We start from the raw sequence: 21,748 nt of genomic DNA, 5'->3' as shown, positions 1-21,748 counted from the left end.
CAGGGCCTGGGTCAGGAATTGATGCACCAGGTGAGGGAGCTTTGCAGGATAAGGAAAAGGAGGATGTACCGCAACTAGACGATGCTGCTAGGGGGGAGGTCTATGTCTGCTTCGAGGGCCCGTTAGGGGCACATTTAAAACAGGAGGTTAGGGAAAAAATCTGGAAAGGGGAGTACATAGAAATATTTTCTCTTTTACCCCTAGAGAGATTTAATTTGGATAGACCTAGAAGGGAGGACTCTAAAAAAGAAGATGAGGAGAAACGGAGATATAGGCTGATTCCCAGATCATTTTCAAATTGGCTGCAAGCTTTCGCTATTATGGCTAGCGTAATCGGGGAGAAGGCCCCGGAAAATTGCTCGGCATTATTTTGTTACTTAGATGCCATAGGGGAGGCTTACAGGACCTATGGGGGACAGGGTTGGTTACGTTATGACGAGCAGTTTCGTCAGCGTAAGGCTTTTAGGCCAAGTATCAGGTGGGATCACAAGGACATAGCGTTGTGGATGAGAGTTATGGTCCCGTCTCGTTTAGGTCAGACCAGCCAGCCTTTTCACGGGGGCGCCGGGAGTTCAGGGCAGTCAGGACACTCGGCAGCTTTGCAGAAGGGACTGTGTTTCGCATTCAATGATGGCGTATGCAGATTCGGGAGCAAGTGTAAATATAGGCACGAGTGTTCAACCTGCGGGGGGGTGCATAGCGCTTCAAAATGTTTCAGGGGTAACAGGCAAAAAGTCGGAGATTCAGCTGACAAAAGGGGTGACTCCGGTGCAGTGGGTCGTGATGGAGGCCTTTCTAAGTAGATACCCTGATAGGTCAGCTGCAGTTTTATTGCGTGACGGTTTTAAGGAGGGTTTCAAAATCCCTTATGTTGAGCAGGATGTTAGTTTAAAAAGAAAAAATTTGAAATCGGCGTTACAATTCCCGGAGGTCGTGTCGGAGAAGTTGAATAAGGAAGTTGCTCTGGGAAGAATGGCAGGCCCGTTTGTCGCCCCTCCGATTGCAAATCTGAGGGTGTCACCTCTTGGCGTGGTCCCTAAGAAAGAACCTAATAAATTTAGGTTAATCCATCACCTGTCGTTTCCGAAGGGATCTTCGGTTAATGATCGTATTGATCCCGAGTTGAGTTCGGTGTCGTACTTATCATTCGATTCAGCGATGGAGTGGGTTCGAGCATGTGGAAAGGGGGCTAAGTTGGCGAAAACCGACATCGAAGCGGCCTTTCGTTTGTTGCCAGTTCATCCTGACAGTTTGCATTTATTGGGTTGTTTTTGGGATGGCGGCTTCTTTGTTGATCGTTGTCTTCCCATGGGTTGCTCGATTTCATGTGCTTATTTTGAGGCCTTCAGCACGTTCCTAGAATGGGTGGTGAAAGATGTGTCTGGGATACGCTCATGTTCGCACTATCTGGATGACTTTCTGTTTATAGGGCCAGCGGAATCAGCAGATTGTTCGATTTTGTTGCATACAATGGAGAGTGTGACAAAAAACTTCGGGGTGCCTTTGGCGGAGGATAAAACAGTTGGTCCGGTGACAGTGTTGAGCTTCCTAGGCATTGAAATCGACACGGTAGCAATGGAATGTAGGCTACCTGCAGACAAGGTTACCGCGTTGCGCCAAGATGTGGTTAATACGATTGGTTTGAAGAAGATAAATTTGCGCAGTTTGCAATCGTTGTTAGGGAAATTGAACTTTGCATGTAGGATCATGCCGATGGGTCGAGCGTTCTGCCGCCGCCTATCCTTGGCAACAGTAGGGGTAAAGTCCCCTTTGCATTTCATCAGGATAAAGAAAGAGTTTCGGGACGATTTGAAGATGTGGGCGGATTTTCTTGACGAGTACAATGGCAGATCTCTGTGGATTCAGCCGGTGGCAGATGCTACCTCCTTGGGCATTTTGGTGCATGTCGTTGAAATGAGTGGCTTTGGTCTTTTCTTTCATGGTAGCTGGTCAGCAGCGGCTTGGCCAGAAGAATGGAAGGAGGAGGGGTTAACAAACAACCGGCTACTGTTGCATTTGTTCCCCAGGGTAGTTGCGTTGGCCCTGTGGGGTGACAAATTGAGGAATTTGAAGATTTCTTTTCATTGTGAGCATGTTGGAACGGTGACGGCGGTAAACTCGTTGTCAGCGGCTACGCCTGCAGTAGTGAAGGTCTTGCAGCACTTGGTTTTCCTGGGTCTTAAGTTTAACTTATGGATTGTATCTGAAGTTAGCTTGTCAGCGCCTGATCCAATAGTTGTTGCTCTTTCTCAATTTCAGTGGCAGCTTTTCCGGGATTTGGCACCACAGGCGGAGAGCGCGGGCCGGGATTGTCCAGTGGAGTTGTGGAACCTGCCGCGAGGGCCGTAACAGAGTTATTTACCAAATCGCTCGCGGATTCATCTTGGTCTCATTATAATCAGGCTTGGAGCTTGTGGGAATCCTGGATGTCAAGTATGGACCTGGATATGGAGGAGGAGTATGGTTTGTTGTTGTTCTTAGGTCATCATTGGGAGGCAGGTTGGTCTGTGACACGTTTGAATAAGTTTCTGGCGGGGCTAGCCTTCAACCTTAAATGGAGGAGGGATAAGGATATAACGAAATCCTTCTTGGTTCGGCAAGTTGTTCGGGGTTGGAAGAAAGGCTGGAAGGCTTCGGACGGTCGCCGACCCGTATCTTATGAGGTGCTCTCAGCCATTGAGCGGAAGTTGCAAGAGGTGTGTTTTTCCGAATGGGAAGTGGTTCTGTTCCGTGCAGCCTTTTCTTTGGCCTTCTTTGGGGCATTTCGGTTAGGTGAGTTGGTTAGCCCGTCCGTTAGTAAAAAAGGTATTTTGTTAAGAGAAAACGTGGATGTCGAAGGGAATAAGGTGGTAGTGTTTATTAAGGCTTCAAAAACGGACGTGTATGGGAAAGGGTGCAAAGTGGTGTTGTTCAATGTTGAAGGATCCCCGGTGTGCCCGGTGGCATCCGTGAAGAAGTACATGGCAAAGGGCGGGGTGTTAGACGAGCCATTCCTGGTGCACAAAAATGGGTCTTTCTTGTCCCGTTTTCAGTTTATTTCTGTTTTTAGGAAATGTTTGGCGGCAGCGGGCTTACCTGCAACACAATATAGTGGTCACTCCTTCAGGATCGGGGCAGCGACTGAGGCCGCTAGGTGGGGCCTTGGTGAGGATGTGGTTCGGAGAATTGGGAGGTGGGAATCTTCAAGATTCCAGTCGTATGTTCGCCCAAACCTATTGTGAGTTAGAAGCTGTGTTAAGTTAATTGTTTGTTGCCTTTCTTTCTGTGTTGCAGGGCCTGATCCGATGCTCGTCTGGATCATGGGGCATTCGTATGTTGTATGGGCTGCGTTGCGTGCTGCGGTTCGTCCGGACGGTCGTCAGTTGGGTCTTTCTCGAGAGACAGTGACTTTACGATGGATCGGTAAAAGGGGGATGGTGTGGAAGGAATGGTTACCTGAAATTCATCGTTTTGTTAGACTGGATAGAGTGCCAGAGATCGTGGTGATACATTTAGGGGGGAATGATTTGGCTAAACGGTCTTGTAGGGAGCTGATTAAGGATATTAAATTCGATATCCTGAGGTTCTGGGTCATGTTTCCAAAAGTGTTGTTGGTGTGGTCTGACATCATTCCCCGTAAAAGATGGAGAGGTGCTAGATCACACGAGGGGGTGAACAGGGCCCGGATTAAAATAAACAGGGCCATATCTCGGTTTATGGTGAGGAATGGCGCGTTGGCCGTGAGACATGTGGACTTGGAATCGGGTCAAGGAGCTTACTGGAGAGCTGATGGCGTGCACCTGAACGCGGTGGGAAATGATATGTGGTGTTTGGCTATCCGTAGTGGCATTGAATTAAGCTTGAAGGTGTGGAGGGACATGAATGGCTAAGGTGTCAGGCCATTCGTGTTCGTGGCGGGGGTGGAGGTCCTCGAAGTCGGTGGAAATGGTAAATCGTGGTTCAATGGGGTGGGGATCTTGAGAGGTCCTGGACACCCCATGATAGAATTGAACAAGGCGCGGTACGGTTATCCCGCGTGAGGTGGATTTATGGGCCCCTGGCATGGGGGTGGGTTCGGTGGACCAGGATTGGTTGTTATCTATCCCTGAGCTGGTGCTTTACGGCTGGGGGTAAGACTCATCCTGGGCTGAACATTGTGGAGTTTTTGGGATACTGAGTTTTTTATAACTTTGGGGCTTCGAGGACCGCCCCTCCTATTCTGGGTTGTCATAAAAGTTCTGTTATCTTTTATTTAATAAAATGGCTGCTGTGGCCAATTAAATCCAACATATGTCTCCGTCTGCTGTTTTGAGTACGTTAGAAGTTTATTCTTTAGATTGTTAAGAGGTCTGTTTAAGGGGATTGGGGTAATTTTTTCCAGGTCACGGAACTCACGTATACCCTATGTCAAGAAAGGCCGTACTGGGGGCCCACGGCACGTAAAGGGAGGCCGCCATGACGGGGTTACGTGGGACCTGGGGAGCTGGAGCAGTTAGAAGGGATACGGTTGTAAGGGGTTAACTGGGAACTCGAGGGGTGGCTTTAGGGGCATTTTTTGAAAATAAGGGGTGGAACTAGGGGACTGCGGGGAGGGGGCACATAAAAAGGGGCACGCTCCTCACGCAGGCATCCATTTTAGGTGCCTGCGTGACAAGTGAGGAATCTCCCGCCCACCCTCCCTTTTTTGGTTAGGGTAATTGGGGGGGTGAAGTCGGCATATGTGGGCTTTTGGAGTATTGTTTTAAGAGGCGTCTAAATGTAATTAATTTGTTATGTGAATGCTGTCAGGGTATTGTCACGGCAGTTGGCGGGGGTGGAGGTCCTCGAAGTCGGTGGAAATGGTAAATCGTGGTTCAATGGGGTGGGGATCTTGAGAGGTCCTGGACACCCCATGATAGAATTGAACAAGGCGCGGTACGGTTATCCCGCGTGAGGTGGATTTATGGGCCCCTGGCATGGGGGTGGGTTCGGTGGACCAGGATTGGTTGTTATCTATCCCTGAGCTGGTGCTTTACGGCTGGGGGTAAGACTCATCCTGGGCTGAACATTGTGGAGTTTTTGGGATACTGAGTTTTTTATAACTTTGGGGCTTCGAGGACCGCCCCTCCTATTCTGGGTTGTCATAAAAGTTCTGTTATCTTTTATTTAATAAAATGGCTGCTGTGGCCAATTAAATCCAACATATGTCTCCGTCTGCTGTTTTGAGTACGTTAGAAGTTTATTCTTTAGATTGTTAAGAGGTCTGTTTAAGGGGATTGGGGTAATTTTTTCCAGGTCACGGAACTCACGTATACCCTATGTCATGCTTTTTTCATGTTTATAGAATCCTGGTTGAGACAATCAGGTCATCCGGCCTCGTACATCCATGGACTGTCATCTTCCTAAGCTTGATGTTACCTCCTCACTGTGGGGGTCCGCCAAAAGTGGGGTGCCACTGCTGGGGGGGTAGCCGGCACTGGAATCCCCAAAGGTGCAGCTACTCTAATCCTGGGGAGTAAGCGGAAGAGTAAGACTGCAATTTGCACCATCTTGGGTATTTGCTGGGACTGTTCTATATGTTATTGTTTGATGGTGTTCCAATATAATATTGCCTCCCTGTTTTACCCCCACCCTGTGTTGCCTGAGTAGTATTATGCGCACAGTAAAAGGAGAGCAGGCGTTCAGTGAGATGATCCCTGGTCCATGTGGTCTCGAGCCAGCGAATGAGAGCACCCACTGACACCCCCCATGTCTTCAAGAATACAAACAATAATATTACCTCCTGTGACATTACACACAGGAGCGCTGTAGCGAATAACGTAAATGTTCAGGTAACTCACTGATGACATCTCCAATTGAAGAAATTCATTTTCTTCATCTAGTGCAAACGGCAATGAATTCCTGCAGCCAGGACTCGTCTCTGCAAAATGGAAGATGGCATCTGTGGCTGATCACTTGTTGAGTGCCCTCCACGCTTTCCCCTACTTTTAGACTATGCTGGATGAAAAAGAAAATTGCAATAGTGCCACCCTGGTCCCCTGGACAGTCAGTGTCCCCAGACATAAAACGCATTACAGGAGTGATGTCCCTCTTTGTGACCACCTAACAAGAAAAATGTCATCCCTTGTGGCCCCAACAAAAGTAATGCTCCTTCCCCTGTGTCCCCCATACAGTAGACACATTTCTGCCCTGAAATAATAACATCCATCTTTTATGCCCTGATAGTTGTACCACTCCCATATTGGCCCCAATGGATGATGTTACTAATGCTCCCTTTGTCATTCCATACATTAGTATCCCCTCCATGCATTATACTTGTAATGTCCCCCATTGTGCTCCTCTTCACTTTTTCTATGCTGTCCAGATGTCAGCCGCTGGTATATGAAGTGGTGAAGAAACGACACTTGACAATTCACATATACACAGGTTTTTATATGCCGACATAAAATGAATATATTCTCTACATAATCTAGAACAGCATCGTAACAAAATAGAGATCCGTCCACTTTATATACAGAAATTTAGGAGGAAAAAAACAAACTTATTTTGGTCTTTACATGGATAGAAATCTACAAGTTCCTGAATAGTTTTACAGTTGTTTTTGTTCTTTTTTTTTTTTCTCCTAATACAAATATTGATCAGAATAAAAAGCAATGAAGCAGCTACAATGATGGAAAGTTCATAAAACGTGGGGAGAGGAGCCTCATCTTCTATACAAAAATATCCTGATTTGTTCTCATCCCATTAAATAAAAATCCTCGTTACAAAATTAGAATCCAGTGTGTAATACTAATGGGGTCTAGATTATGGAGCCAATCCTATGGACCCCGCTGAGAAACCCACCGATCTGAGCTCAAGGATAGTGGTCTATTGCAGGAGGTATCGGAGACGCCTCCACACCAACTATGTATCTACTGTACACAAATCCGCCGTACATCTATATACATCGTATTGCGTCTCCAGCTTATGGACGACCTGGAGTCTCCATATATACATCAGTCTTTTATTTCAAGTGCTTCCGAGGCCTTTAGCTCCGCTCGCGTCTTTTTACAAGGGTCCTTTAAACTGGTTTCCAGAAAGGTGCTGCCTGATTGAAGGCTTAGAATTCGCTGCGTCTCCAAGTTTCCTCCAAACGACCTGTAGAAGAATGATATTAGAATTATATCTATTTTTTTTTCCACAATTGTTAATTTGGCACAAAAAAATGCATGAGAACAAATGACAACTTCTCCCTTATTCCAGCTCTTATAGGGTTGTCTGGAGGAAGAAGAGGGAGAATGAGAGCACAAGTTTTTCGCAAACACCCCAAACTCATTCACTAATTTTCCCCTCCAGTTATGAGGGGTCTATACTGCAAAGAAGAGATATATATATATATATATACTTCATGATCATTTCTTATTTGAGGACCTTTCACCAAAGTTTTAATGTTGAACTGGACACACAATGTAAAAGCGGAAAAAAAATTGTTTCTTTTTTTTCTTTTTAATTTTGCAACTCTGGTGCGGAGATATTTGCAATCAAAGTATTTAGCACCTAATAAGATAACTTTCGTTATGTCCAAGTTGTCGTTATCAGAGTTTTCACTGTGGACGTTGTACTTTTCCCTGTAGGAGTTGCCCAATCATAAACAGGCTGCAACAGAGGAGAAAAATAACACCCCCCACCAAAGCTTATAGCAGGCTTCTCAGTGTGTGAGATCCAATGACACAGCTCTGATGTCCTGGTCTCACCTCCTGCAGGATTAGAACTTATATTAGCCTTATATCTCACACACTGAGAAACTCAAGCTATGGTGGGGGGCGTGTTCTTTTTCTGCCTGCTTATGATTGGGCAACTTCTACAGGGAGAAGAAGTGCACGCCCCTAGGGAAAACTTAGATAACACCCACTTAAATGTCACAAGAGTTAACTCATTAGGTGCCGAATACTTTGATTGCTAATATCCCCGCAACAGAGAGTAAAAAAAAAATATGTATATTCCGCTCTACAGCAACATATACATCGAGTTTAGTTCAACATGAAAACTTTGGTTAAAGGTCTTCTTCAATGCCAGATTAGACCTCTTTATTAGATGTCCATTTTTATTATTTTTTATTTTATTTTGCATTTGAGAAAAATGAATTGATCATTATTGTCATCTCATAGATTGTAAGCTTGTGAGCAGCACGCCCCGCACTTCTCGTGGTATTATGTGTTTGCTAATGTCTTTATTGTCTGCACAAGTCCAATCTGAATTGTAAAGTGCTGCGGAATATGTTGGTGCTTCAGAAATAAAAAATGATTGCTGATCTTTTTTTTAATGTTTTTACCATCAGGGTAAGATGCTTTTCTCGTATGAAATGAAATAAAAATGCTTCCAAGATTCTACTACTCAATAAACAGTGAAAAAATGAAGTCTGAATTAGGCATTAAAGTAAGGTACAGCTGCACAGGTTGGATTTGCACTGCATTGTGTGGATTTACTGCTGTGAAATTGTTAAAAAAAAAAAGTCAACAAATTTGAAACCCATAGTTGTGGATATTTGCAGATAATCAATACCAGTTCAAACTTTTTCTACATAGAAATTGACAAATTAATATAGATTTTAAAACTTGCACCGCAAATCACATTCTGTGCAAAAAACTTCTGCATCCACTTTGTGCTGCATTTCCTAACAGTGGAAATTTAGCTTTTCTGAACTGCCACCCAAATTTCATCAATGAATGTTTGTGACTATGCTAAGAATCTTTTTATAAATTTACTTTATAAGTCATTACCTTACTTTCACCACTATGTGTCGCTCTTGCTATTGAATTGGTTGGTAATTCTGTAAATAGTGCAGATGAAGCAATTCTTAAAGGGAACCTGTCACCCCGAAAATCGCGGGTGAGGTAAGCCCACCGGCATCAGGGGCTTATCTACAGCATTCCGTAATGCCGTAGATAAGCCCCCGTTGTTACCTGAAAGAGGAGAAAAAGACGTTAGATTATACTCACCCAGGGGCGGTCTCGCTGCTGGTCCGGTCGGATGGGTGTCTCTGGTCCGCTCCGGCGCCTCCCATCTTCATTCCAAGACGTCCTCTTCTGATCTTCAGCCACGGCTCCGGCGCAGGCGTACTTTGTCTGCCCTGTTGAGGGCAGAACAAAGTACTGCAGTGCGCAGGCGCAGGAAAGGTCAGAGAGGCCCGGCGCCTGCGCACTGCAGTACTTTGTTCTGCCCTCAGTAGGGCAGACAAATTACGCCTGCGCCGGAGCCGTGGCTGAAGATCAGAAGAGGACGTCTTGGAATGAAGATGGGAGGCGCCGCAGCGGACCAGAGACACCCATCCGACCGGACCAGCAGCGGGACCGCCCCTGGGTGAGTATAATCTAACGTCTTTTTGTCCTCTTTCAGGTAACATCGGGGGCTTATCTACGGCATTACGGAATGCTGTAGATAAGCCCCTGATGCCGGTGGGCTTACCTCACCCGCGATTTTCGGGGTGACAGGTTCCCTTTAAATCCAGAAACTTTATTTACATGCGGATTATTGAGGCAACCTCCAGGTAAATAGTGTTTACATCCTGTGCCGCACTGTAGAGTGATCAATAACTGGAAAACAAGAGGCTGCAGGGAAGATATATCTTATTTTATTCCCTGTAGCCGCTGCTTCCCTAACCTACACATTGTTTTAATGCTATTCACCTGCAGATTACTCCTATATCTGCAGGTAAATAGAGTTTCTGGATGGGCCAGGCTCCTTTTAAAGGAGTATTCCAGTACAACGTTATAATCTATGCACTGGACAGGTGATCACTTCCGAGGTGGTCTAAGCACTGAGACCCCCACTGATCGCCAGAAGGGGCACATTTGTCCAATGTACAAATACTTGACCTCTACTCTATTCAGGCGGGTACCAAGTGTCCTGCTCTTGCGGTCAGTGGGGGAATTAAAATCCACCTGAACTGGATGATGCCCCTTTAAGATACTTCTTATGCCTGGAAAATCCCTTTAAGATACATATGGAATAATAATTTGCACATTTTTATGGGCACTGTGATAAATGTGAACCAGGAGGGGAAATCTACTGGTTCTCCATAGAAGAGTTACAAAATTATCTTCAGGTGGAAACGTTACTTTTTTCAGACCCATAATTAATGGACAATTAGTGACAATTCTCTAGGAATTTATAATGCTATCCTCTGATAGGCCAGGAACATGGTGGGGTCCGAGTGCTCAAAGACCCCCGCTCTGCCCCTCCAGGTGAGCCGTAGACTAATATACTAATAGAATTTGCAAATATAGTCATCATTGAGCAGAGTACCAAATATTAGGATGGTAATGTCACCGATTATCCTGGTGGCACAAAGTTCTCCCCAAAGATATGAACATTGTCAGATATGATTCATCCACAAAATGCGGAAACATCAAGGCTTCGTCTGCTGCAGAAGTTTCCTGCGGAGCGGCGTCTTCCCAGCAGGACTAATAGATGACAATTGTACAATGTTACCGAGTCTGTGAGCGGCAACAGTCCCGGTGAGATTAAAGGAATTTGCGCCAAAAAGTGGCCTCCTACGTTATTCTCAGCATTAACCCTTTATCTGCTACTCAAACCCTAATGACGTTATCTGTGTGCTCCACAATTATCTCATTATTATAGACACGTACTGCAAATATCAGGACGATTTTACTACTGATATTAATGGCGTGGCTGTCTAGGTGAGCGTACAACAATAAAAACGACACCAGTCTCGTGGTAATCCGATGTGCCAGTGCTGAGAAATGAAGCTTTGAAGACATATGCAAATTGGAAGAACATTGTGGGAGTATTTATAAATTCACAATACATGGACACACCCACACTGCACTTCCAGGGTAATTTGCATGTGGTTTCATAGCTCGATTTTTCAGCCCTGGTTCATCAGATCATTACAAGACAGGTATCATTTTTATCAGTGTACTAAGACCTATACAGCCATATTATTAACATCAATAGTACAATTGTCCGGACAGGTTCCCTTTAAGGGTAAAAATGTATTCAGAGTAGTGATAACATGCAGAACGTTTTAAAATTGGAGGGGTGAAACAAAGGTAAAAAAATAAATAAATGTAGAAAATATGTCTCATAGAAAATATCATATCCCTCTTATGTAGACAAAAAGTTTTTGAATTAGATCACACTATGACTGTCCCATTCTTAGAAATGTCCCATCAGTTCCCCAAAGTAGATCCCAACCCAGAAAAGTCATTCTTACGTTGCACATTTCTCGCACAATTGCCTTTTCCTTCTCACTCAGATCTTCCTCAAAGCTGTCGGGAGTTTGTCTGTCCAGGTTTTCATGCACCTCCAGAACCTACCCAAGAGAAAATCTGCTGGTTAGACTAATCTACAGCGAAGGGTAAAGTACGACTGCGAGGAAAAATGGCAAATCCATGGACCGAGGCAGCAAACCTCGACTCCTTGGACAGGGGCAGCAAACCTCGACTCCTTGGACATGGGCAGCAAACCTCGACTCCATGGACCAGGGCATCAAACCTCGACTCCATGGACCAGGGAAGCAAACCTCGACTCCATGGACCAGGGAAGCAAACCTCGACTCCATGGACCAGGGAAGCAAACCTCGACTCCATGGACCAGGGAAGCAAACCTCGACTCCATGACCAGGGCAGCAAACCTAGACTCCATGGACCAGGGCAGCAAACCTCGACTCCATGGACTAGGGCAGCAAACCTAGACTCCATGGGTCGGTGCAGTAAACCTCGACTCTATGGACCAGGGCAGCAAACCTCGACTCCATGTACCAGGGCAGCAAACCTCAACTCCATGGGCCGGTGCAGCAAACCTCGACTCCATGAACAGGTAAGCAAACCTCGACTCCATGAACCAGGGAAGCAAACCTCGACTCCATGAACCAGGGAAGCAAACCTCGACTCCATGGACCAGGGCAGCAAACCTCGACTCCATGGACCAGGGCAGCAAACCTCAACTCCATAGACCAGGGCAGCAAACCTCGACTCCATGGACCAGGGCAGCAAACCTCGACTCCATGGACCGGGGCAGCAAACCTCGACTCCATGAACCAGGGAAGCAAACCTAGACTCCATGGGTCGGTGCAGTAAACCTCGACTCTATGGACCAGGGCAGTGGATCGCCCCCAGACACAGGGCCATTAGTTTCGGTACCGGGCCTCTCTGGTTCGGTTCCGAGGCTGTCACGGTGGCTAGACCTGGTCCGCGACCCTGCTAAGGGGCCAGAGGCGTATCTAGGGTTTCTGGCACCCGGGGCAAGAATTCATTTTGGCGCCCCCCCCTCTCCTTCCCCCCCCCAGCACATATGCGATTTGCGCACTTAGTCATGTACCCACAAGCTCCTCTCCCTAATGCTCTCAATGTTCAGTGAAAAACTGAGAAGCAGAAGAAAAGCTCGTTGTCACCAGACCATAAGTGTGAAAGTCACATATGAGTGAGGTGTCCATGTGACGACTACTGGAACCTGCTGACCTGAATCCTGACATCGCAGACTTCTGAATTCTCACAACGAATGCACTGGACACTTTTAGGATTCTCCCTTGCTGGTGGACGGTCATGTCAGCACAAGCATGTGATTTGTATAATTCTGAACACATTCCGACTAGACGTGCCCGGCCTCGCTCAGTTCATTTTCATTGACGGAGGCCACACATGTCTAGTCAGCACGTGACCACATGTATGTAAATTGCCAGCACGAGAGAATCCTGACAGCGTGCAATGAGCACTGTGAGAACTCAGAAGTCTGCAGTCACGAAGAATGACTGCAGACTCATTACAAACCTGGACATCCCCTTTAATGCTCCTAACATAAATAAAAACATGAGAGTTAGTCAGTATCACAATTAACATTTACATCCAGGTACCTTATAGATGATGTTGTCTCTGGAGTCGTTCTTCTTTTCTTCATCTTCACGATGCCCTCAAAGATACAAGTGTCATTATAATGCTCCTGAATGAAAAATTGCCCCTCACTATATTGTCTTCACAAAATATGACCCCCACACTGTCCCTCTTATGGTACATGCTCTTCACACTGACCTCTCCTTTCCATACCGGTCCCCTCTTCACACTGTCCTCTCACACTGTGTCCCCCATATAGGGCCCAGTATTTATACTGTACTCTCTCATCACACTCCCCCTCCTTGGTATACTGTCCCCTCCTGGCTGTGCCCTTACACTGCCCCCATGCTACGAACCCACTACTCAGTTTCTATTCTGTGCCCCATCACCACCTTTGCTGTCCATTTTGTGTCCTCAAATCTCCCATCTCCACTCCAATTCAACCCCACACAATAAATCCCCCCATTACCCACACAGCCCCTCATCACCCCCATCTCCTGATCCCCCACACAGCCCCTCATCAACCCCATCTCCCCCTCATCACCCCTACATAGTCCCTCATCATCCTCCCATTCCCCACAGGCCCTCATCATTCCCCAAAAAGGCCCTCATCACCCCGCTTCTCCACAGAGCCCCTCATCATCCCCCCATTCCCCACAGGCCCTCATTATCACCCACACAGCCTCTCATCCCCCATTCCCCACACAGCCCATCACCCCCATACAGCCCCTCATCACCCCCTTCTCCCCCAAAGCCCCTCATCACCCCCCTTCTCCCACACAGCCCCTCATCATTCCTTCTTTTTCCACACTGCCCCTCATCATGCTCCATTCCCCACACAGCCTCTCATCATCCACTACACAGCCCCTCATCATTATCCCTCCAATCCCCACAGCTTCTCATCATCCACTACACAGCCCCTCATCATTATCCCTCCATTCCCCACAGCCTCTCATCATCCACTACACAGCCCCTCATCATTATCCCTCCAATCCCCACAGCTTCTCATCATCCACTACACAGCCCCTCATCATTATCCCTCCAATCCCCACAGCGTCTCATCATCCACTACACAGCCCCTCATCATTATCCCTCCAATCCCCACAGCGTCTCATCATCCACTACACAGCCCCTCATCATTATCCCTCCATTCCCCACAGCCTCTCATCATCCACTACACAGCCCCTCATCATTATCCCTCCAATCCCCACAGCTTCTCATCATCCACTACACAGCCCCTCATCATTATCCCTCCAATCCCCACAGCTTCTCATCATCCACTACACAGCCCCTCATCATTATCCCTCCAATCCCCACAGCTTCTCATCATCCACTACACAGCCCCTCATCATTATCCCTCCATTCCCCACAGCCTCTCATCATCCACTACACAGCCCCTCATCATTATCCCTCCAATCCCCACAGCTTCTCATCATCCACTACACAGCCCCTCATCATTATCCCTCCATTCCCCACAGCGTCTCATCATCCACTACACAGCCCCTCATCATTATCCCTCCAATCCCCACAGCTTCTCATCATCCACTACACAGCCCCTCATCATTATCCCTCCAATCCCCACAGCTTCTCATCATCCACTACACAGCCCCTCATCATTATCCCTCCAATCCCCACAGCTTCTCATCATCCACTACACAGCCCCTCATCATTATCCCTCCAATCCCCACAGCTTCTCATCATCCACTACACAGCCCCTCATCATTATCCCTCCATTCCCCACAGCCTCTCATCATCCACTACACAGCCCCTCATCATTATCCCTCCAATCCCCACAGCTTATCATCCACTACACAGCCCCTCATCATTATCCCTCCATTCCCCACAGCCTCTCATCATCCACTACACAGCCCCTCATCATTATCCCTCCAATCCCCACAGCTTCTCATCATCCACTACACAGCCCCTCATCATTATCCCTCCAATCCCCACAGCTTCTCATCATCCACTACACAGCCCCTCATCATTATCCCTCCAATCCCCACAGCTTCTCATCATCCACTACACAGCCCCTCATCATTATCCCTCCATTCCCCACAGCCTCTCATCATCCACTACACAGCCCCTCATCATTATCCCTCCAATCCCCACAGCTTCTCATCATCCACTACACAGCCCCTCATCATTATCCCTCCATTCCCCACAGCCTCTCATCATCCACTACACAGCCCCTCATCATTATCCCTCCAATCCCCACAGCTTCTCATCATCCACTACACAGCCCCTCATCATTATCCCTCCATTCCCCACAGCCTCTCATCATCCACTACACAGCCCCTCATCATTATCCCTCCAATCCCCACACACCTCGGTAATCTCCTCACATGGCTGCATGCTGCAGACCCTCAGTCCTCCTCACACGACTCCAGCAGCTTCCTGCTATCTGTCTTCACTGGACTGAAGGAGGCCCCGCCCCTTCCGGTGACATCTTACCTCAACTCCATTCTAGACAGGCACTGCAGTCAGATGTTCAATTGTACTCATGTCCGTAAGATACGAGTACAATTGAACACTGGGAGCCGCGCGCTGCAGCGTCTCTGTGCCGGATGTCAGCTTGACAGTCCGACACAGAGAACAGCTGACTCCGAGTGCAGGGGCGGCAGAATGCAGCTGCCAGGGGAGACATTTGGTGGCCCAACTGCGCCCCCCTGCCAGCTGCGCCCGGGGCACATGCCCCGGCTGCCCCCCCTTAGATACGCCACTGTAAGGGGCGTCCAATGAAAGTAGTATTGTAGTCTGTCAGGGGTTCGTGACGCCACCTGTGGTATTCGGTCAGGGTGACCAACGCTGCTATAGGGTCCACTGGGGTGATGGAACGGCAGCTGGATGGTATACCTTCCCACAGGTGAAGTATGTCCCCAGGGCTTCCCAGTAAGGTGGATGGTGATGGTGTGAGGTACGGTCAATAATGAGGACACAAGGTTGCAGTCTCTTTACCTCTTTACTGAAGGCTTCAGGATCCTCAATCCAGAGTACGTTTAACAGGGCTTTCAGAGACCGGCCGGTCCGATGGGCACATCCAGAGTTTCCTTCACAGATGGAAATCGTTGCCTACCACTAGCGCCTGTGTGTTGTAGTCCTATCCTGCTGAGCATTCGGAATAGTCCTCACAACTGCTGTTCTCGTTCGTTCGTTCTCTACAGCTCTTTCTCGTTCTTTGGTTCCAGATGCTACTAGTTTCTAACGTCCCCCAGGTATGTTATGTCTAGGACGCCACCTGTATGACGGGAAGGCTTGGAGGTCTTCCGGGACCCTAGAGACGCCCCTCTCCCAATGTTGCCCCCTATGTCTTCGTAGGTCTAGAAGGTAGACAGCCAACCTATGACTGACTGTCCAGCGGAGTTTGAAGTAAGGCCTGAAGTCAGTTACTCCTACGGTGTTCCGGCCACCGACTACGCGCCTCAGTAAGATGTTGCCTTTCTCTCTCTCGGCACGACTCTTACTGGCTCTCCTTTGTGCTTGATCTCGTTTACACGGTTCCACAATATCCTTCCCTTCGTGTCTCTTTCTTAGGATACCGCCGCAGGGTGTGCAGGCGCGGTTCCGTCACGTTCTGTTCTGTTCGCTAGGTAACTGCCAGGTTCCCACGCCTGACAGGGACCCCCCTGTGCCTTCTCCCTGCAACACCCCCTGCCACGGGATGTTGCCTGGTTCCAATCCAGTCAGCTTCTGACTAACTTCCTCCCCAGCCCCTAGTTTTACCAGTGTGAGGAGTGGCCCAATAAATAAAGCCTTTTTCTCCCTATAGTGGCCGGAGTGTGAAGTGTAATGTGTTCTGGTGATACCTGGTCAGGAGAACTCCTTAGTGCCATCAGACGTACCGCTGCTCCCCTTAGCGGTAGAGCGCCATACTGCAACGACCAGGTCTCTGGGGCGCTGCAGCAGCAAACCTCGACTCCATGGACCAGGGAAGCAAACCTCGACTCCATGGACCAGGGTAGCAAACCTCAACTCCATGGAGCAGGGCAGCAAACCTCAACTCCATGGGCCGGTGCAGCAAACCTCGACTCCATGAACAGGGAAGCAAACCTCGACTCCATGAACCAGGGAAGCAAACCTCGACTCCATGGACCAGGGTAGCAAACCTCGACTCCATGGACCAGGGCAGCAAACCTCGACTCCATGGACCAGGGCAGCAAACCTCAACTCCATGGACCAGGGCAGCAAACCTCAACTCCATGGGCCGGTGCAGCAAACCTCGACTCCATGAACAGGGAAGCAAACCTCGACTCCATGAACAGGGAAGCAAACCTCGACTCCATGAACCAGGGAAGCAAACCTCGACTCCATGAACCAGGGAAGCAAACCTCGACTCCATGGACCAGGGCAGCAAACTTCAACTCCATGGACCAGGGCAGCAAACCTCGACTCCATGGACCAGGGCAGCAAACCTCGACTCCATGGACCAGGGCAGCAAACCTAGACTCCATGGGTCAGTGCAGTAAACCTCGACTCTATGGACCAGGGCAGCAAACCTCGACTCCATGGACCAGGGCAGCAAACCTCAACTCCATGGACCAGGGCAGCAAACCTCAACTCCATGGACCAGGGCAGCAAACCTCGACTCCATGGACCGGCGCAGCAAACCTCGACTCCATGAACCAGGGAAGCAAACCTAGACTCCATGGGTCGGTGCAGTAAACCTCAACTCCACGGACCAGGGCAGCAAACCTCAACTCCATGGACCAGGGCAGCAAACCTCGACTCCATGGACCAGGGCAGCAAACCTCGACTCCATGGACCAGGGCAGCAAACCTCGACTCCATGGACCAGGGCAGCAAACCTCGACTCCATGGACCAGGGCAGCAAACCTCGACTCCATGAACAGGGAAGCAAACCTCGACTCCATGAACCAGGGAAGCAAACCTCGACTCCATGGACCAGGGCAGCAAACCTCAACTCCATGGGCCGGTGCAGCAAACCTCGACTCCATGAACAGGGAAGCAAACCTCGACTCCATGAACCAGGGAAGCAAACCTCGACTCCATGGACCAGGGCAGCAAACCTTGACTCCATGGACCAGGGCAGCAAACCTCGACTCCATGGACCAGGGCAGCAAACCTCGACTCCATGGACCAGGGCAGCAAACCTCAACTCCATGGACCAGGGCAGCAAACCTCGACTCCATGGACCAGGGCAGCAAACCTCGACTCCATGGACCAGGGCAGCAAACCTCCACTCCATGGACCAGGGCAGCAAACCTCGACTCCATGGACCAGGGCAGCAAACCTCGACTCCATGGGCCGGTGCAGCAAACTTCGACTCCATGGACCAGGGCAGCAAACCTCGACTCCATGGACCGGGGCAGTAAACCTCGACTCCATGGACCGGGGCAGCAAATCTAAAACTAGATGGATGGGAGCAACAAATGATTGCAATTCATAGACCCAAGTTTCTGGTCACCTTACATTGCTCGGTGGAAACATTTTTTCTCCTTTGCTGTGTGGCACAAATAACCTCTTTATTATTAGATGAGTCTAGTTACACATCTAGTGTAGGGGTTAGTAACATTCTGGCTGCAAGAGTTACATTTTTTTTTTAAATTAGTTATTTACAAAGACAGCAACATAAAGAAAACAAGATGCTTATAAATATTGTTACTTGTAACATTAACATAAGAAACAATTAACTCTTTTCGGCCAGGATTTTAGTATGTTCACATCCTCCACTCCGATTTCTGGATTGGATATTTATTGTTATTAAAAAAAAAAAAAGTTTTCATAACTTGTAAGCTTACCTTCATAGCATGTACCACAGCTTCCGGCTTCTGCACTACTGGGATGTATCCTGCGGGCGCAGTGGGTGATGGATCAGATATTATCCGCCCCGTGCCCTAAAATATAAATCGTGAAAACTGATGTGGTGGGAGATGTAATGGCGGCCATTTGCGCTCCCATTTTCCTATTAAGAAACAGATGAACATTTTGGATTTATACTCTGACATTGTCCCCAAATCCCTTTTGTGGGGTTATTGTAGCCATATATTTGAGGCGCTGAGTCCTTGGTAACATTTGTGTAGAATTTGCCCTTTTGTATCTTTCAGATTCCAAAACATCCTTGGGTTAATAGAGATGGAAAAACGTGTTTGTGTGTAATGAGGACTCCTTGTAGTGGATGGGAATGAGGTCTAACGCCAGTATAATACAGTTTTTGAGAAGATTTTTTTTTTTTTTTTTACTATTCTAGAAGCAAACGCTTAATCCGGAAAAGGAAATATCTGCAATTTCTGCTGTAGAACACGATTAGCGTCTTGGAGGAATCCTGGCACGGAGGGAAGCAAGATTTGTAGTTGGAATATCCACAGGTTGTGCTTTCCTTTATAAATGGATGGATCGCTGCAGCCGTCACCTATAAGAAGGGGCGAGTACAGGCAGCAGATGTACCCAGTATATAAGGAACCGGGGCAGCTGACATTAGCCCCAGAGAAGAGTGAACCCCATATGCGGAGTTGACGGTCCCCTACTAAAGAGAAAGCATCAGAAAATTATATTCGTTAAATCAAGTTTGTCTTTTATTTGTGTTGTAAAAACTAAAAATACAATGACAAATACAGCAATTTTCACACTGACCACTGGGGCTGTATCAGACTTGTGCTTCCTACTCTTTACAGAAAGGTTTTCAGAAGTCTTAATAACATCACAGACAGGATAACAGGAAGATCTCAGTATATAGTAGATTACACAGGATCCACCCTTCACAATAGGTGATGTCACAGCTCACCTCCTCCTCCTGTACAATGACTGAAAACACCTCTATATACAGTAGATAACACAGGATCCATCATTCACAATAGATGATGTCACAGCTCATCTCCTCCTCCTGTACAATGACTGATAACACCTCTATATACAGTAGATAACACAGGATCTACAATTCACAATAGGTGATGTCACAGCTCACCTCCTCCTCCTGTACAATGACTGATAACACCTCTATATACAGTAGATACCACAGGATCTACCATTCACAATAGGTGATGTCACAGCTCACCTCCTCCTCCTGTACAATGACTGATAACACCTCTATATACAGTAGATAACACAGGATCCATCATTCACAATAGATGATGTCACAGCTCATCTCCTCCTCCTGTACAATGACTGATAACACCTCTATATACAGTAGATAACACAGGATCCACCATTCACAATAAGTGACATCACAGCTCACCTCCTCCTCCTGTACAATGACTGATAACACCTCTATATACAGTAGATAACACAGGATCCACCATTCACAATAGGTGATGTCACAGCTCACCTCCTCCTCCTGTACAATGACTGATAACACCTCTATATACAGTAGAGAACACAGGATCCACCATTCACAATAGGTGATATCACAGCTCACCTCCTCCTCCTGTACAATGACTGATAACACCTCTATATACAGTAGATTACACAGGATACACCATTCACAATAGGTGATGTCACAGCTCACCTCCTCCTCCTGTACAATGACTGATACCACCTCTATATACAGTAGATAACACAGGAGCCACCATTCTCAATAGATGATGTCACAGTTCACCTTCTCCTGTACAATGACTGATAACACCTCTATATACAGCAGATAACACAGGATCCACCATTCACAATAGGTGACGTCACAGCTCACCTCCTCCTCCTCCTGTACAATGACTGATAACACCTCAATATACAGTAAATAACACAGGATCCACCATACACAATAGGTGATATCACAGCTCACCTCCTCCTCCTGTACAATAACTGATACCACCTCTATATACAGTAGATAACACAGGATCCACCATTCACAATAGGTGATGTCATAGCTCACCTCCTCCTCCCCCTGTACAATAACTGATACCACCTCTATATACAGTAGATAACACAGGATCCACCATTCACAATAGGTGATGTCACAGCTCACCTCCTCCTCCTCCTGTACAATAACTGATACCACCTCTATATACAGTAGATAACACAGGATCCACCATTCACAATAGGTGATGTCACAGCTCACCTCCTCCTCCTCCTGTACAATAACTGATACCACCTCTATATACAGTAGTTAACACAGGATCCACCATTCACAACAGGTGATGTCAAAGCTCACCTCCTCCTCCTGCTGTAAAATGACCTTCAACACAATGTGCTTTAATACAAAAGATAGTATCAGGGTCTGTTCATTGCTGCTAATGTGCATGTGAATTTCCAGAAACAGCTGGAAGTATGAATCTATAAAAGCACTAGTGGCCAGTGTAAGGATTGCAACATTTTGGTTGTTGGTTTTCTTTCTAAACAGATCGCTCGCTATATGAATAATTAAGTTACCAAAATTGTTTTTACAACATACATGTAATATAAAAACCTGACTTAAAGGGATTGGCCAGGCTTGGGGTACAAGTCTGCAGTCACTCTATGACTATGTGCACTGTCAGGATTCTCCGGCATCGGGAGAGTGCAGAAATGTGGCCACAATTATGTGATTTGCCTACTTCCAACCACATTCTGACTAGATGTGTCCGGCCTCACTTGTACTGAGCGAGACCACCTCTCATGTATAGTTGGAATGTGACCTCATGTATGAACATCACATATTTGCGGTCATGTGACAACCCGCTACCATCACAGGAAAATCCTGACAGCGTGCACACTGCGCGCTATTAGGATCAACAAGTCTGCAGTCACAAAAAATGTTTAACAGATGTGATTCACATCTCCGTGGGCCCCTCAATGTCCGCGCACCATGCCCTGATTCTTGCTCAGCTCATGTTGGGCTTGTGTTTGTGTACAGTAGCCAACCTAAGGGAGCAGAGCTGCAGTGTAAAGCTGCTATATAACGCTGACCGTCATACCAAGGGCCCCCATTGTTGTCCTACATGGAGCAGTGCTTAAGCAGCAAGGAATGGGGTATCCTAACACCAAGCACCCGCATCAATGATGTCATGAGCCAAGATGCAGCCCCGGACATGGGCA

At 47.4% G+C, this 21,748-nt stretch overlaps 1 protein-coding gene across 1 annotated transcript in view; it reads right to left on the bottom strand.

Annotated features, from left to right (window-relative positions):
* Nucleotides 1-6,369: 6,369 nt before the first annotated feature.
* The window catches only part of CCDC85C (coiled-coil domain containing 85C), a 123,512-nt gene continuing 108,133 nt past the window's right edge, over nucleotides 6,370-21,748 (bottom strand). Inside the window, exons 4-6 of the mRNA XM_069735411.1 lie at nucleotides 18,544-18,639; nucleotides 11,174-11,272; nucleotides 6,370-7,095 (exon numbers count right to left, since the gene is read on the bottom strand). Coding sequence (XP_069591512.1) covers nucleotides 7,006-7,095; nucleotides 11,174-11,272; nucleotides 18,544-18,639 — 285 coding nt within the window. The 3' untranslated portion in view covers nucleotides 6,370-7,005. The remainder of the gene's footprint in view (nucleotides 7,096-11,173; nucleotides 11,273-18,543; nucleotides 18,640-21,748) is intronic.

The sequence above is a fragment of the Ranitomeya imitator genome, chromosome 1, assembly GCF_032444005.1.
Source record: "Ranitomeya imitator isolate aRanImi1 chromosome 1, aRanImi1.pri, whole genome shotgun sequence".
NCBI lineage: Eukaryota > Metazoa > Chordata > Amphibia > Anura > Dendrobatidae > Ranitomeya > Ranitomeya imitator.
Note: the sequence above shows the minus strand (reverse complement) of the source record. Positions and strands in the feature narration are given on the sequence as shown.